Source organism: Microchirus variegatus, assembly GCF_963457635.1.
Source record: "Microchirus variegatus genome assembly, chromosome: 12".
Lineage (NCBI taxonomy): Eukaryota > Metazoa > Chordata > Actinopteri > Pleuronectiformes > Soleidae > Microchirus > Microchirus variegatus.
The window spans coordinates 6,227,147-6,240,701 of record NC_139813.1 but is presented as its reverse complement, the minus strand read 5'-3'; the positions used below and the strand labels follow the sequence as shown (position 1 = coordinate 6,240,701).

Below are 13,555 nucleotides of genomic sequence, written 5' to 3'. Positions count from 1 at the left end.
AATAAAGTGAATCCATTATGACAGAAATCTTTCCATTAAAGGGAATTTCCACCCTATAAAAGCAGCAATGAGGTCATTCAGCACCATCATACAAACGGCTTTCTCTCAAGGCAACAGTTAGCAGTTGCAATCATTAGAGTGACTCAATTTCATAATTAGAACAGCCTTAGGGAAGCGTCTCACTGGAATATAAAGCTCCTGGAAACGGACAACAATTATCCAACCCTAGACAACCCTTAATCACCAATAGTGATACCAATACCACAGCCTTAAGAGAGAAAGGCAGACAATTGTTTGTGCACAAATATTGATTATGTTAAACGCCTAGAAATATTAAATACAGTCTCTTCTATGGTGGAATTTCTCAGTTATAAATCAGTCAGCAGTTTGTTAGTTAGTATGTTTTTTGTTTTTTTTTCTGGATAAAATGTTCTGATAGAATTCATTGTGAAAATGACTTAATCATTTTTCTTATAATTCACCAACTAAGCTGACAGGATTTAGAAACCCAAGAACCACACAACAGAACTGGGTCAAAATATATTTGATTATCTACCAATATATTAAACATATTTTGTTTATCTTGTTACAAACTAACAGTTTGTGCCACAACATGAGACACACTATTTCACATATCAGGTGGTGTGTTTGCTGCTCCCTTTTTGGTGCATATGTCAAGCTTTTCATTTTAGTATAACACACACACACACACAGTGAAAGATTGACCATTTAAAATTCACAGTAATGTGATTTTTATGCGGCAAATCAAAATGCTCATTCCTAGATGGTGCCTGTGGATGTTCAACCTTGCACAGCTGCAAAGCAATAATCTTGTCAGCCTACCCACAGAGCTCCAGGTGTCACATGACTCAGTTTGTTTACACTGCCACGTTAGCAGGAAAAGCAAAATGAATGGTCGCCAGTGCCAGTTTCAAGCTGTCAGAGTTCACCGCACACATTAAACCCATGGGGATAGAGCAATATATCCAGCAACGTGACAGACTGAATATATCTGACCCTATAATGCTTTTCACAAGTATGGAAATGGCAAGAATGGATATTTTTCCAGACCCACCATATTCCAACATTTTTTACTTTCGCCCATAGATCCATCTTCTATACTCACATTATGTGCATGCTGGAATTGCATGACATCAGCTCCCAGAGCTCTATGTACTTGACATTAAACCTCAGCAGTGTGGACCATCCACATCCCTGGAGAGCTGCTCTATCATCAGTTTAGTCATGTGTTTCAGAAGAACACTGAATGGCACCAAAGCCTTTCCTCTATTTAATATTTTCCTTAAGACTGGCATCGACAACCAAAACCAACCGATCAGTCAATCACCGGCCAGGTGTTATTAAAGGCAGCTTCCAGACCGTTCTGTGGAACAAACCATCTCGTGTATCAAGTTCAGCCAGCTGAAATGACAACCGATGACAACTTTTACTGAATAATTTCAGTTCAAAAGCTAATTTGTGCTACAATGAGGACTCTGTCTTCTTTGTAAAAGAAAACCCTTTAAAAGTTGCTTATATAGTGATACACAAAATTTAAAACCATAATTCTAAAGGCATAGAGGCTTAACTATGCCGTTGTTAAAAAGTCAACATCCCTAGCAGCTGATGAATTGTGTTGACATGGCAGCTCTTGTGAAGATGATTTTGGTTAAGACAAACATCTAGACATTTTCCTTCACGTTTCAAGGCAAAGGTTTTGACTGAATAGCCTGAACAAGCAAGATGCTGGTAATTTCTTCTACCTTTTCAACAACTTCTTAATACAAATATCTAATACACCAATCACATGGCAGCAAGTCACCGTATTTATACAAGGTGACATGTTGAAGATCACCTGCTGAAATTAAAAGGGAGAAGAATGTTGATTCATGACATGCCACGTGGTTGTTGATGCCAGAAGGGATAATCCAAAATTTTCATACACAAACATTTCTAGGATATCTAGAAAATGTTCCAAAAAAACACCTCGTTGAGGAGAATGGCCAAACTGGTTCTAGATGATGATAGAAGGGCCACATTAAATCAAAGGGCAATGCAATCAAGGTTTGCAGAACAAGAAGTGGCACATGTTGATGTGCTTCTAAGCCTTTGTCAGCCTAAATCCCAAGCTTGACAGACAGCAAAAGAGGTTTAGCAAACAGTCAATTACCATATTGAGTTACTCTTCCACCCATGCCTGCTGCATGATGGTGCCTGCCTAACTCATCATGCCATCTTTGTCCATACCATCTTCTTTCCTATTTCCTCCCGTCATCTGCCCCGCCTCCCTCCCTCCCCCCTCGCTCCCCCCTGGGTTCTGGAACGGGTCAACTACCCGCGGTGTGGTCTTTGCCTTGTGTGGTAGGTACTTTCATTCCCCAACGGACACCAAGGAGCTGCTTTACGACCCAGCGTCTGTGATGAACGGCGACACGCTCAAGTTCTGCCTGAAGGAGGCCTGGTGCAAGCTGTCCTTCTTCGTCCTCTCCTTCTTCTACTATCTCTACTGGTAAGCGCATGGGCACATTGTGTGGGAGATGATTGGATTACATGTAAAGAGTTTACATTTCATCTGATTACAACAGCTGGAGTTTAGGGCAACGTGAGCTGAACATAACCACGCATTAGACCCGTTTTTGAAGGGAAACAGTGAGGATTTAAAACAAGGGCACTGAAAATGACCACTCACATTTGATTCTAACAGTTTCTATCACATTGTTTGATTTCACAGTTTCGATGAAGCGATGTGAGTGCAAATCACTGAATAAAGCAACCATTTCTCTGGCAATCACATGCAAGTTCCCATTGAGTACTGTAGGTCAGTTAGGCTTATAGTTAGTCAGGGCCACTACTGCTAATGCATGTGATGTTAAGAGAATTTGATTCTTTACTTCATTGACAAGCACCACCACCATGCTAATGGACAGCAGAAGGAGAGCCTTGCTTCTTGTACAGATATTTAACTGCTCATTTAATGAATGCGTGTGATGCTAACCAGTGCTTTTGCTTGATGTTTTTTTTAAAAAATGCACTAAATGTTGTCTAATAACATTGTTATTAATCACTCCGGATTCCTGTTCCATGTGTCATGTGGGTGCTGCAGTGTGTGGAACCTGGATATATCCCTCTAATAGGTCATATCAATGGAAACACTTAAAGGTACACTTCTTATGTTGTTGTTTTTTACCTTTTATGCTGATATCGTAAGCACTGAAGAAAAAGAATTACCCTAACTGTCCTCCATATGGCCACCAGTGTTACATGTAGTATTATCCAATGATATATGGCATATAGCCAACCTATACATGGCAAGTGATTCTGTGGAGCCAATATCTGTTTTTGGTGGACCGCTAAAAACAGCAGTGATAGCACAGGAAGATGTGTTTTGATGAAGAATTATTCAAGGATTGCAACTTTAACATGGAGTTGCTCTTGTGGGTGTGCGACAATGCTTTGATTGAACTTTAAACACATGCTGCTCGGTCCACTGTGCTGATATGCATTTTTTCAAATGTATTTATTTATGTATTATATTGTTATTTAAAAAAAAAAATTTAAAGTTGCAGGATGTTGTTAATCGTATGCTGTAAATATGTTTATCACAGCAATACCACACAGGTAGAAAAGCAACATCAAGACCTGACAGTTTTGGTCTGTACTCAAAATATATATTGTTATAGTGTTCTACAGATATGGCAGTGCTTAATATTATGATGTATAAGTTAAGTTCTCATTTCACAGCGACGTTTACATGCAAAAAAAGAAGGACATATTGAATAATATTTTCTTAATTATTATGTTATTGTGTCTTTTTAGAATGTTTAGCAAACAAACGATCAGTTTTTAATGCATTTGCTTTCCGATGACAGCTATGATGTTCTTCAAATGTCAGTTATAGATCCTAAATTCTAGCTCTTATTGTTAGCTACAGTTTATGCTTTGCTACAAAACATTTAGATGACAGCATGCTCCCTCCTGGCATGAAAGTGACAAAAAATAACTGCAAGATAGTGGGTAAATAATTTATACCAATTGATTAATGCTCACATCTCATCCATTTTCATACCAGTGATCTCATCAGTCAGTGGATAAAGTTGTGTCCACTATGACAAAGGTTGAACAAACATGACACTTTTATTGTATAAGCCTCTACAAAACATATTTATATGCATTTGCCTACTTGTGTTTTGCACTGATTTGTGCACCGTCTTCATCAAACTACATATGCACTTACATATGTAATTACGTGTGGTTTAGTCCCTAAAACGTCAGAAAACTGTGAGGAAACTCCCTCCTGTATTGTTTCTTTGTCATAGAGTAACAAATAAATCATATGGAAGAAGCTAAAAAAAAAATCTGATAACGTGTTTGCTCAAAACCCATCAAAATAGTTGTCAAAGTATTCAGTAATCAAGCAACTGTTTACTTGTGTGACCGTCCACAGCTATAAACAAGAGCATTCATCATGATATTTAATTATCTTGCTTCTCCATCTCACTCCATCCTATCCTGCTCTATAGCTCATGTTGGATTGATCGGATGTTTTAGTGACCACTGACAGCAGCAGCAGCCGCAGCAGTAGATGTGAGGTATTCAGTGTTCTTCACTCAAAAGCAGGTTGATGGCCCTTTCACTTTAAAATCCATCAAGTTCAAGATAATTGGTTCGGACAGTTTGTATTCATAACTGAGATATAATCTAGACTTCAGGATGGCATCAGTCTGGGAGCCGGACATTTCAGCAGGTTGTCTGTTTCATCTCAATCTTATTTTGCCATATAACCTTATGTCAGTCACACCAAATTAAGCTGCAGGATGTGATTTTCAGATGTACAGACACCTAAAAAAAAACTTGGTAGCATAACCAATCTTCTGCAGACTTCATGATTGGGGGAAAAATCCTAATTGGTGACATTTTGCGCAGATATTTTGATTGTGATTTGTGATCATTTTAAGTCGATTTCAGCACATTATTCTTTGTAATATATTTAAAAAACATGGATGACCAGCACATCAAAATATTAAAGTGCATGTAAGTGGTGCTTTTCCATAGTTTTTCCAAAGTGACTTTGTTTGTCCATTAGTGATAGTACCTTTCTTAGCACCTGCTCTGGTGAGGCTCCAAGCGAACTGAGCCGATACTAAAAAGTGTGTTAATCTCCAACATTTAGCAGGAACATGTCTAAAATCTGATTCTAATGATTCAGTATTCTGAAAAGAACTGCTTTGCTCGTCACTATTTACGTATAAAACATCATCACAGCATTTTCATGCAGCTGTGCTATGACAACACAGCCCACTTTGAAGAGGTACTATGAAGTAATGGAATAAGAACCAAAGCCGTGCTACAGTTGTATAGTGCCATACTTGATTCTTGACTCTTGACCAATCAGATCTAAGCGTTAATCGTCTGAAATATCCTCCTGAGCAATTTGACCACCAAGGATGTTGGTGACAACTTGTCAATGTGGTTTAATTATTGCACACACAGACAGACAGTGAAGAAACAATAAACTGATTCCCTATAATATAGGGATATGCCACCATGTGCCACAATTATTCGTTATCATGAACATATAAAGCTGGTTTGATTTGGAAGTGAAGAAGCCTGAAACCTGCTTTGTGATGCTTCATTTTCTCTTGCCCTATCTCTTGACACTGACCCTTCTTTTTATTCTCCACCGCATCCTGAAACAAAACACACCCGAGCACACTTGTCTGCATCTGGGAACTTAGCCTTCATGGATGCAAAAATCCTCACACCTACAGTATATTCACCTATAAAGAAACTGTTTTCGTCGAGGCATCTTTAGGGTGCATGCACCAGTGTGCGAAATACCCATTAATAATTGGGGGGGGGGTCCCATCTCCCAATTGTTGTGCAATACCGTGTCACCACCCCAGGTGCAACCCTGGAGTATTGGCCATCTTCCCTGTCAGGTGTGGGCTTGTGTGGGCCTTTTCCACAGCACAATTTGGAAAGCAATTAATTAAAACATTAAAATCCAAAATTACAGATACAATAATTTACATGTATGTAGATCATATGTAAAAACGGAAATTACAGAAATCTTTAGGAAAAAACGTTTTCCAGTTACATTGCAACATGGTTAGACCCCCCTCAAATGTTGCATTTGAGGCTTTCAGGGAGTCTTGAATATTAATCAGGGTCTAGCCCCCCCAGACCCCCCTGTATTTCGCACAGTGGGATGCACAAAGTCTGTGCCTGAGCGTTAAGGCTCCACACACCTGGATGACAGGTGATTTAAAATCCTTTGTGGTTGGTCAGTGGAGCGTATCCAGTGCAGATGACCCATGGAATTACTCTAAACTCCTGGTATGGTCCATGTGGGCAACAGGAGGGGCAAAGAAGATCAAAAGGGAATCAAACATATAAACTGGGATATGCTAATGTACTGTATACTATTTAGATAAATAATTCAAGAATTACAAGCTGGTACAAACATATTATGATTCACAATGATATATAATGCATGTATGTATGCATGTATGTATGTAACACTCCTCAGCTATAGCCCTTCCTGACACTGGATGATAATGCCTCACTGCCTGACTGACAAAGTCCCTCACTGAATGTGACCTTTGACCTTTAACCCTCCAGCCTCTCTTTTTTTCCCTTTTCTCCTCAGTTGATTCTGTGTGTAATGTGGTTTATAATCACTGTTTTATTCTTTTGGAAGAGGAAACACAGGATTCCTGTATTTTCTCTTGACTTCACGCACTAGCATGTGATCGGGTGCTTTCGATCTCTCAAATGGATTATCATTATTATTATTATTATTATTATTATTATTATTATTATTATTAGTATTATTATTATTATTAATAATTACATTTCTAGAGCGCTTTTCTAGACACCCACGCGCTTTACAAATTACCCATTATTAATGAACACATTCTCACTGGTGGTGGTAAGCTACGCGTAGTCACAGCTGCTCTGGAGCAGACTGACGGAAGTGTGGCTGCCAATGTGCGCCGAACGGCCCCTCCGACCACCACGATCCTAGCATGTCCCCTATTGTTATTTGATTTAGCAACACTTTCATGGCACAGGTTGATGATGTCAACACTCAGCATATGCTAAAAGGCAAAAAAACAGATGTGGATTTTGAGATGCCAAATGGTCACATATTGGATATAAATCTGATCTGGGACATCATCGGAAGTAGCAGTATCTGGCAACTTAATGTCTGTATCCACACAGCCCTGAAAGAAAAGATCCATAGTGGAAAAATAAAATATGATAGTCGTCAATTTAGCCTGGTAATCTGAACATAAAACAACTCACACCATACTAGACAAACAATTTATGCCAAATGATTGTAAAATGTATTCATTTTAGCCGACCTGGTCGTCTTCTTTCAGTCAAACATGGAACAACCTTCCGTGTGTTCAGCGTCAGCCTATCGAAAATAACACAGACGGGCACACACTCGCATACTTCTTTGGGGAATGAGCTGTGTGAAACGTCTGTCAAGTGACAGCCAATCATGAGCACTTTTAGACCTTGGGCAGCTCATAGATTTTGATACCGAATGACAACACATTTTTTTTTAAATATACAGAGGCAGTTCAAATAGTATTGCGTGACTGAGCCCGTTTTCAGATGAGGGACACGACACACAAATGACATTACGATTTTTTTGTTAACAAGGCCAGAAATGCAAATTAGATGACTAAGGATAGTATTTCCAATTGAATTCCAATTCCTTGCTTAACCCTCAATCTTAACCCTCAATGTCAAAAATGCGCGCTACCTCTAGTGCAAGTGCTGTCCTGATTCTCAGAAAAATGAAGTTGAGGGACAAGTTTAAGGGCTGTAACGCCCTCAATATTGAGATTTTCCGAGACCACCCTTGGGAGCAAGGGCTACCGAGAATGCTTTGTGTGTTTTCACATAACAAAGATGGCGTTGAAAGCAGCGAAACGAGTACACTACAAATTAAGTATTTTCTTTGTCAATAGAGACATAAAAATTATGAAAACCATTGTATCATCTTAGTTTAGGCCCATATTATGGATAACTGACGTCATTGTTGCGTAACATTTATTTTTATTTTACGATCTTTTGTCGGCCGGTGCGGACACGCGATCGTTTGCTATGGTTTACTTTTCAATAAGTCGTGGTGTGTGGTAACTGTCAGCTGAATATGTCTGTGGTTGTGGTATTTGTATGAGTATCATCTTATAACTAACTGACAACCTAATAACTTGACTGACAAACGGATCGTAATAAATAATCGTGACGTAAATGTGTTCTTCTTCTTCTTTTTTGGAGTTGACAGACTGGACGCAGCTTTCGCGTTATTCTGCCCCCTACAGTCTGAAGACGTATCTGCATTTAAGGGGTGTCCCATTTCTAACACTTGGTTTTGAGGGCCAGTTAAGATTAAGGGTTGAGCTTGAGGGTTAAGATAGGAATTGGCCCTTAGTGTAACAACTCTGAATATGTGAATAGCAAATTTAATGCATTTACTTTCCCCAAAATAATAATCACATATGTGAAGAGAATCAGGAGCCTGCTGACGTTCTACTATAAAGTAGTATTGTTGCAGTGAACAGGCGATGCTGCACTACAATTAGCAACAGGATGTTACCTCATTAGCACATGTTGTTCATGTGTAGTAAGGTGTCATGTGAGGAGCCTGCATTCAGCACTAATTCACCTCACATTTGCTTTAATGACAGTGGGACTTAATTGCACATTGGCTACATTCACGATATGGTTCCTGGTCTCATGACTGCTAGCGCTTGCACAGCTGCACTTTGAGCATTCAAAGAACTAAGTTTATATTGCTCAATTATCTATAAATGGAAACAGCACAGCGTTGAATGATAGTTTTTATTTCAGGCTTTCATATTTAAGGGTGGCCAACAAAACTGATATCATTTTCAGAAAAAGCAATTCAAAAAACATTAATATGTTTATAAATTGCACTTCTGATTTGGAGATTTTCTTCATGTGACTATAAAGACGTTTACAACCAACAGTTAACTGCCTTCTTCAATGTTCACTCTTAGGAGGAAGAAACAATATTTAACTCTGACATTTATTACTGGGAAATGTTTTATTGTAATAAACATTTTGGCTGTGTTGCCCAGTACCAATTATTTTTTATATAGCTGACATTTAATAAGGCTGGGACAGTGAAGGAGCTGGAATTTCAACAGCTACAAGTTTCAAACAATAACGATGCAGTTTAGGACACAGAAGTGCTGAACTTTGACCCAGAGCGGCCGAACACATGCAGCATACAAACACGACACACTCCCAAGGCACATAGTTGTCACCATATACCTGACATACAGAAATGGGAGCATGTTAGCTTTTGCTTAGCGACATTATCTGTGATGAGCAGCTCAGCATTTAAAGCATGAACCACTGACTCCAGGCCGTTTAATTAATAAAGCATTTCCGATACTACAGCATACAAACAAGCAACTTTAAATCATCAACATTATAACGTTGGTCAATCCAAATAGCATTTTATCACATTTAAAGACAAGAATCACTCTTTATTATCATTACGTGTTGTTACTTAGTTTGACAATTTGCTTTCATTACATCCACACAGGTAAGACAATGAGGTCGTACTAATGAGAATCTGCTTCATTTGAATTCTGAATGATACAAAGCTGCTCATGAAAACGACAACAAAAAAGAGGTTTTAAAGGAGAAATGATTAAATCCCACTCTGTTTTTGCTCAGCTCACAGTGAATTCATAACCGTGGGATCAAGAGTTGCTGTCAATGAGATGCAAATCTGTTCTTGTAAAGTCACAGATCTGTGAAACAAGTACAGACTTCCGCAATGTGTGATTACTTGCTGCTGTTGCTGTTCATGGGATTCCTAATTAACCCATTTTTTTCCAGGTTTAAATCTTATGTAGACTTAATATGTGTGAAAAAAAAAAACATCATGTTGCTGGAATCATCATGCACTTTTCATCTATGTTGTATTTTAACAGCTTATTTTACACATGGTCATTGCATTATACGATACTCATCAGGATTTGCTTTATTAATTTATTTTCCATTCAGTGGTTTTAAGCAGCTGTTTAATGAAATATGAAATCAGCACAAACATGCCAGGAAGGATTGTTGCTTAGTGTTTTTTTTTTTATGTTAAATCATCATTTCATTGTAGTTTTCTATATTTAAAAACAGTACTTTAACAGGTCTGCCATATCATTTTCCAATGATTAATATTTCCCTTCTAAAGTAAAATAAAATAAAATAAAATAATAAGTTTGGTACAGATTCAGGTTTACATGACTATAAGATCTAACAGCAGTGTGATTTTGAAATGACAAAATTACAGCTATTAACAAAAATGTTAACACGGGTAAAGCAAAGCTTTAGGTCTGATGACAACACTTCTCATTAAACATAAATAAACAATGATCATTTTCATGTAGTTTTCTCCTGTGAATAGTTGTCAGGAACATGCATTGCTCCCGTTTTTGATTGGTTATAATAATTTCATTATTTGTTTTCTCTGCATACAACTTGATCCCTCATCTTTGATGAGAAATACATCTTTAAGTTTTGTAAAAAAATATGTAGCATTTTAAGATGTCACATGGATTTCAGTCCCTAGTATTATGCGCTGGCTACACTCATAGCACCTTAGCCACACAGTATATCACTATGTAGCTTCCAACTGTTATGCCTTTAGACCCAACACTGCTGAGGATGTAAAAGAAAACAAGGTGAAAACATGTTTAATAATTGACAATGGATAATTTTTTACATGTAGCAGCTGAAATTTGCAGCATAGTTTGGAGCATTAATTACAGTAGGCCCCACACAGAGTAGTGGATCTAGAATTATTAAGGTCACTTGTGATATTATAATGACAACAGTTATTTCTCATGCTGCCCCGTTGTGTGAGCTCCCACTCAGATGAGTAAAGAGGCTGCCTCTTTTTTTTTTTTCCACACAGTGCTTGAATGCGTTAGTGTGGACACAGCTGTACCTCTGCACAGGCAGCAGATGAGGGTATGATTCTGTTTGCACTACACTGGACATCTGTGTAGACACAGATGTGTTCTGTGTGAACTTGAACACAAACAGATGCTGAAACAAAGCGACGCACAATATGTCAGTTTTACTGCTTTAGCCTGTTTACCACAATTAGCCAACCTAAGCTATTAAGTCATACTAGATCTAATTTGCTGACCAGAGCAAGAGGATAGTTCATTGCACAGGGTTAGCGCCAGCTTTGGTGGTTTGACAAGGATGACGATTGTGTCTCATTTTAACACCACCAAATATTATTGAACCATGACCGATGTGGAGCATTGAGGTTAACAGCAGGATCCCTGACACAGCATCTCGGTGACAAAGCAAAAGAATAATGTAGATTGTGACAAGAGAGGTTTCAAAATGAATGTCACATATTAACGTTTTCTGCCAGATACAAAGATAAATAAGTCAGAGATGAAGCTAAGTAGACAACAGAGCGACTCCCTATTTATTCTGCAAGCAGCTGAGGCAGCACTTGAGATCAGTCACCAAGAAAACCAACTATGGATCAATGAAATGTTGAACACAGAGGCAAAAAGATATTGAAAGCTGTATAGCATTGACTTAAACAGGCCTTTAGATTAATTGTTAGAATTATGTCACTTTTCTGTCACCTTCTCTCTCAACTCACTTCCTTCTCTCTCTTCTTCTCTTGTGTTGCAGTATGATCTACTCCTTGGTTACCTCATAACTGATTTTATACAGCAGTGAAATAGCTCTGGATACACAGACTGCCCCTTTGTGTCATGCTAGAATTAAATATGACAGGAAATGTAAATGTAAAGAAGATAAGAGAGACACGGAGCACTGAACACAATGCATCGTGGCTGAAGCTTATTCACTGCTTCCTTCTCTCCCTCTCCGCCCCAAAGAAGAAAGGACATATTTTATGCTCTTCTCTGTATAAAAACTAAAGGCTAAATCTGCTGTTTACAGTGTGATTAGTCAAGACCCAAGTTAATCACTGCCTGGCCAATGTTTGTATCGCACACACACACACACGTATCCTCTGGAGTGGTACCATACTAACTGAACAGTACTAGTGCCGGTAGCCCAGAGGACAAAGAGCACAGTAGCGTTTGCACAGTTTGTCTCAGGCACAGCACATGGTGAAGCACTGTCCAGCCCCGGCACCACTCGCCAACCCTCAGTCATTCCTCGCTGACGCGTCTCGCCAACCGTAGCTTCCTCGGGCGAGTCAGAAATCGGGGGGGGGGGGGGGGGATGGATGGAAGAGTGGATGGACGGATCACACTGTACAGAAAAGGAAGAGATGCTCTGGAGGAAGTGTCGGAGCTACGGAGCTCTCTGTACTTCCCCCCACAGACGACACTGAACAGTCCACGGCCTGTGAATTTTCTTTCTGACGTTATGTGAATGGCTTTTGTGACGTGTGCATTCTTTTGGTGTGTTCTTTAAGAAAACGTGTTCCTAATTGATCTACAGCAAAGGTGTTCTATACAGTAGAAGCCTTCTTTGTGTTGTCCTCATGTTTGGTCTATTGTGGGAAACTTTTCTAAAACTCAAACTGACAAAGAAAAACAAAAAAAACATCTAGACCCTGTCAAAGCTTTTTAGTAAAAGGAGTACATATTCTTTGCACAAATGATCTTGATCTTGCACAATATTCGCAATATTTGGCTATATATTAGAAATTATTTATGATAGTCTAGCCACACAGGTGAAGGTCTTCCAACATGTAAAGAACTACCCAACCCTGTTTGAAGATGGGGGGGTGATGTGAACCTTTTCTAGCTCTATTTACACCATGGACCAAAATGTTGTCTTTTCAGTATTTTAATTATTTATTTATATATCTATCTGTGAGATACTGATGGCTTGCCTCCATGCTTAAAGAAACCATGAATATGAAGGGAACCGTGTCTTTGTCACTTCTTGATTTGCATTAAAACAAAAAGTAGCCTCAGATTCTATGAAAACACAGCACATAAATAGTGTTAATATTATTTCCCAGACATGGAGTTCACTTCCATATGCAGGTTCAAGTTCAGTCACATCATCCCGCGACAGTAGCAAGGAATTCAGTGTCTCGCGTGCAGACGCTTTAGCAACAGTGATTGAATCTCCGCCCTCCACATGTAGCACAGTCTGTGAACCAACAAAGCCACTCTTCTCGATATTCACCATCATCCCTCACTTTGTACACGGAGACAGACAGGAAAGCCCACTTCTTGTTTTTTTTCTCTCCTCGCATCAAGTCATTTTCTTTCCTTACTGTGTATGTGACCAACCAAGTTAAATTTAGATATTGTTTATGAAATAAAAAGTATTTTAAAAATCAAAGATGCGGCGCTGGTATTTTCTTCTTTCATTCAGCAGACTTTACTTAATTCCCTCATATGTCAAATACTTGATGGGCAGAAGTATAAGAATATTTGTCCACATTTCACTTTGTGAGACACCACTGAATTTAATTATTAAATGTCAAATTATTGAAAATTTTTATTGGATTTTTTTTGCTTTTCAATAATCAATATAGTAAGGG

The 13,555-nt window shown here is 38.6% G+C and overlaps 1 protein-coding gene across 2 annotated transcripts in view; it reads left to right on the top strand.

Moving 5' to 3' along the window:
- cnih3 (cornichon family AMPA receptor auxiliary protein 3) overlaps positions 1–11,740 on the top strand; it is a gene marked incomplete at both ends in the record, with an annotated part of 92,981 nt that extends 81,241 nt beyond the window's left edge. Inside the window, 2 exons of one of the 2 annotated variants that reach the window (XM_083899052.1) lie at positions 2,366–2,509; positions 11,713–11,740. In XM_083899052.1, coding sequence (XP_083755178.1) covers positions 2,366–2,509; positions 11,713–11,740 — 172 coding nt within the window. Of the gene's footprint in view, positions 1–2,365; positions 2,510–3,103; positions 3,132–11,712 lie in introns of those variants that run through there. The other variant, XM_083899053.1, reaches the window with a different exon arrangement.
- Positions 11,741–13,555: the final 1,815 nt, after the last annotated feature.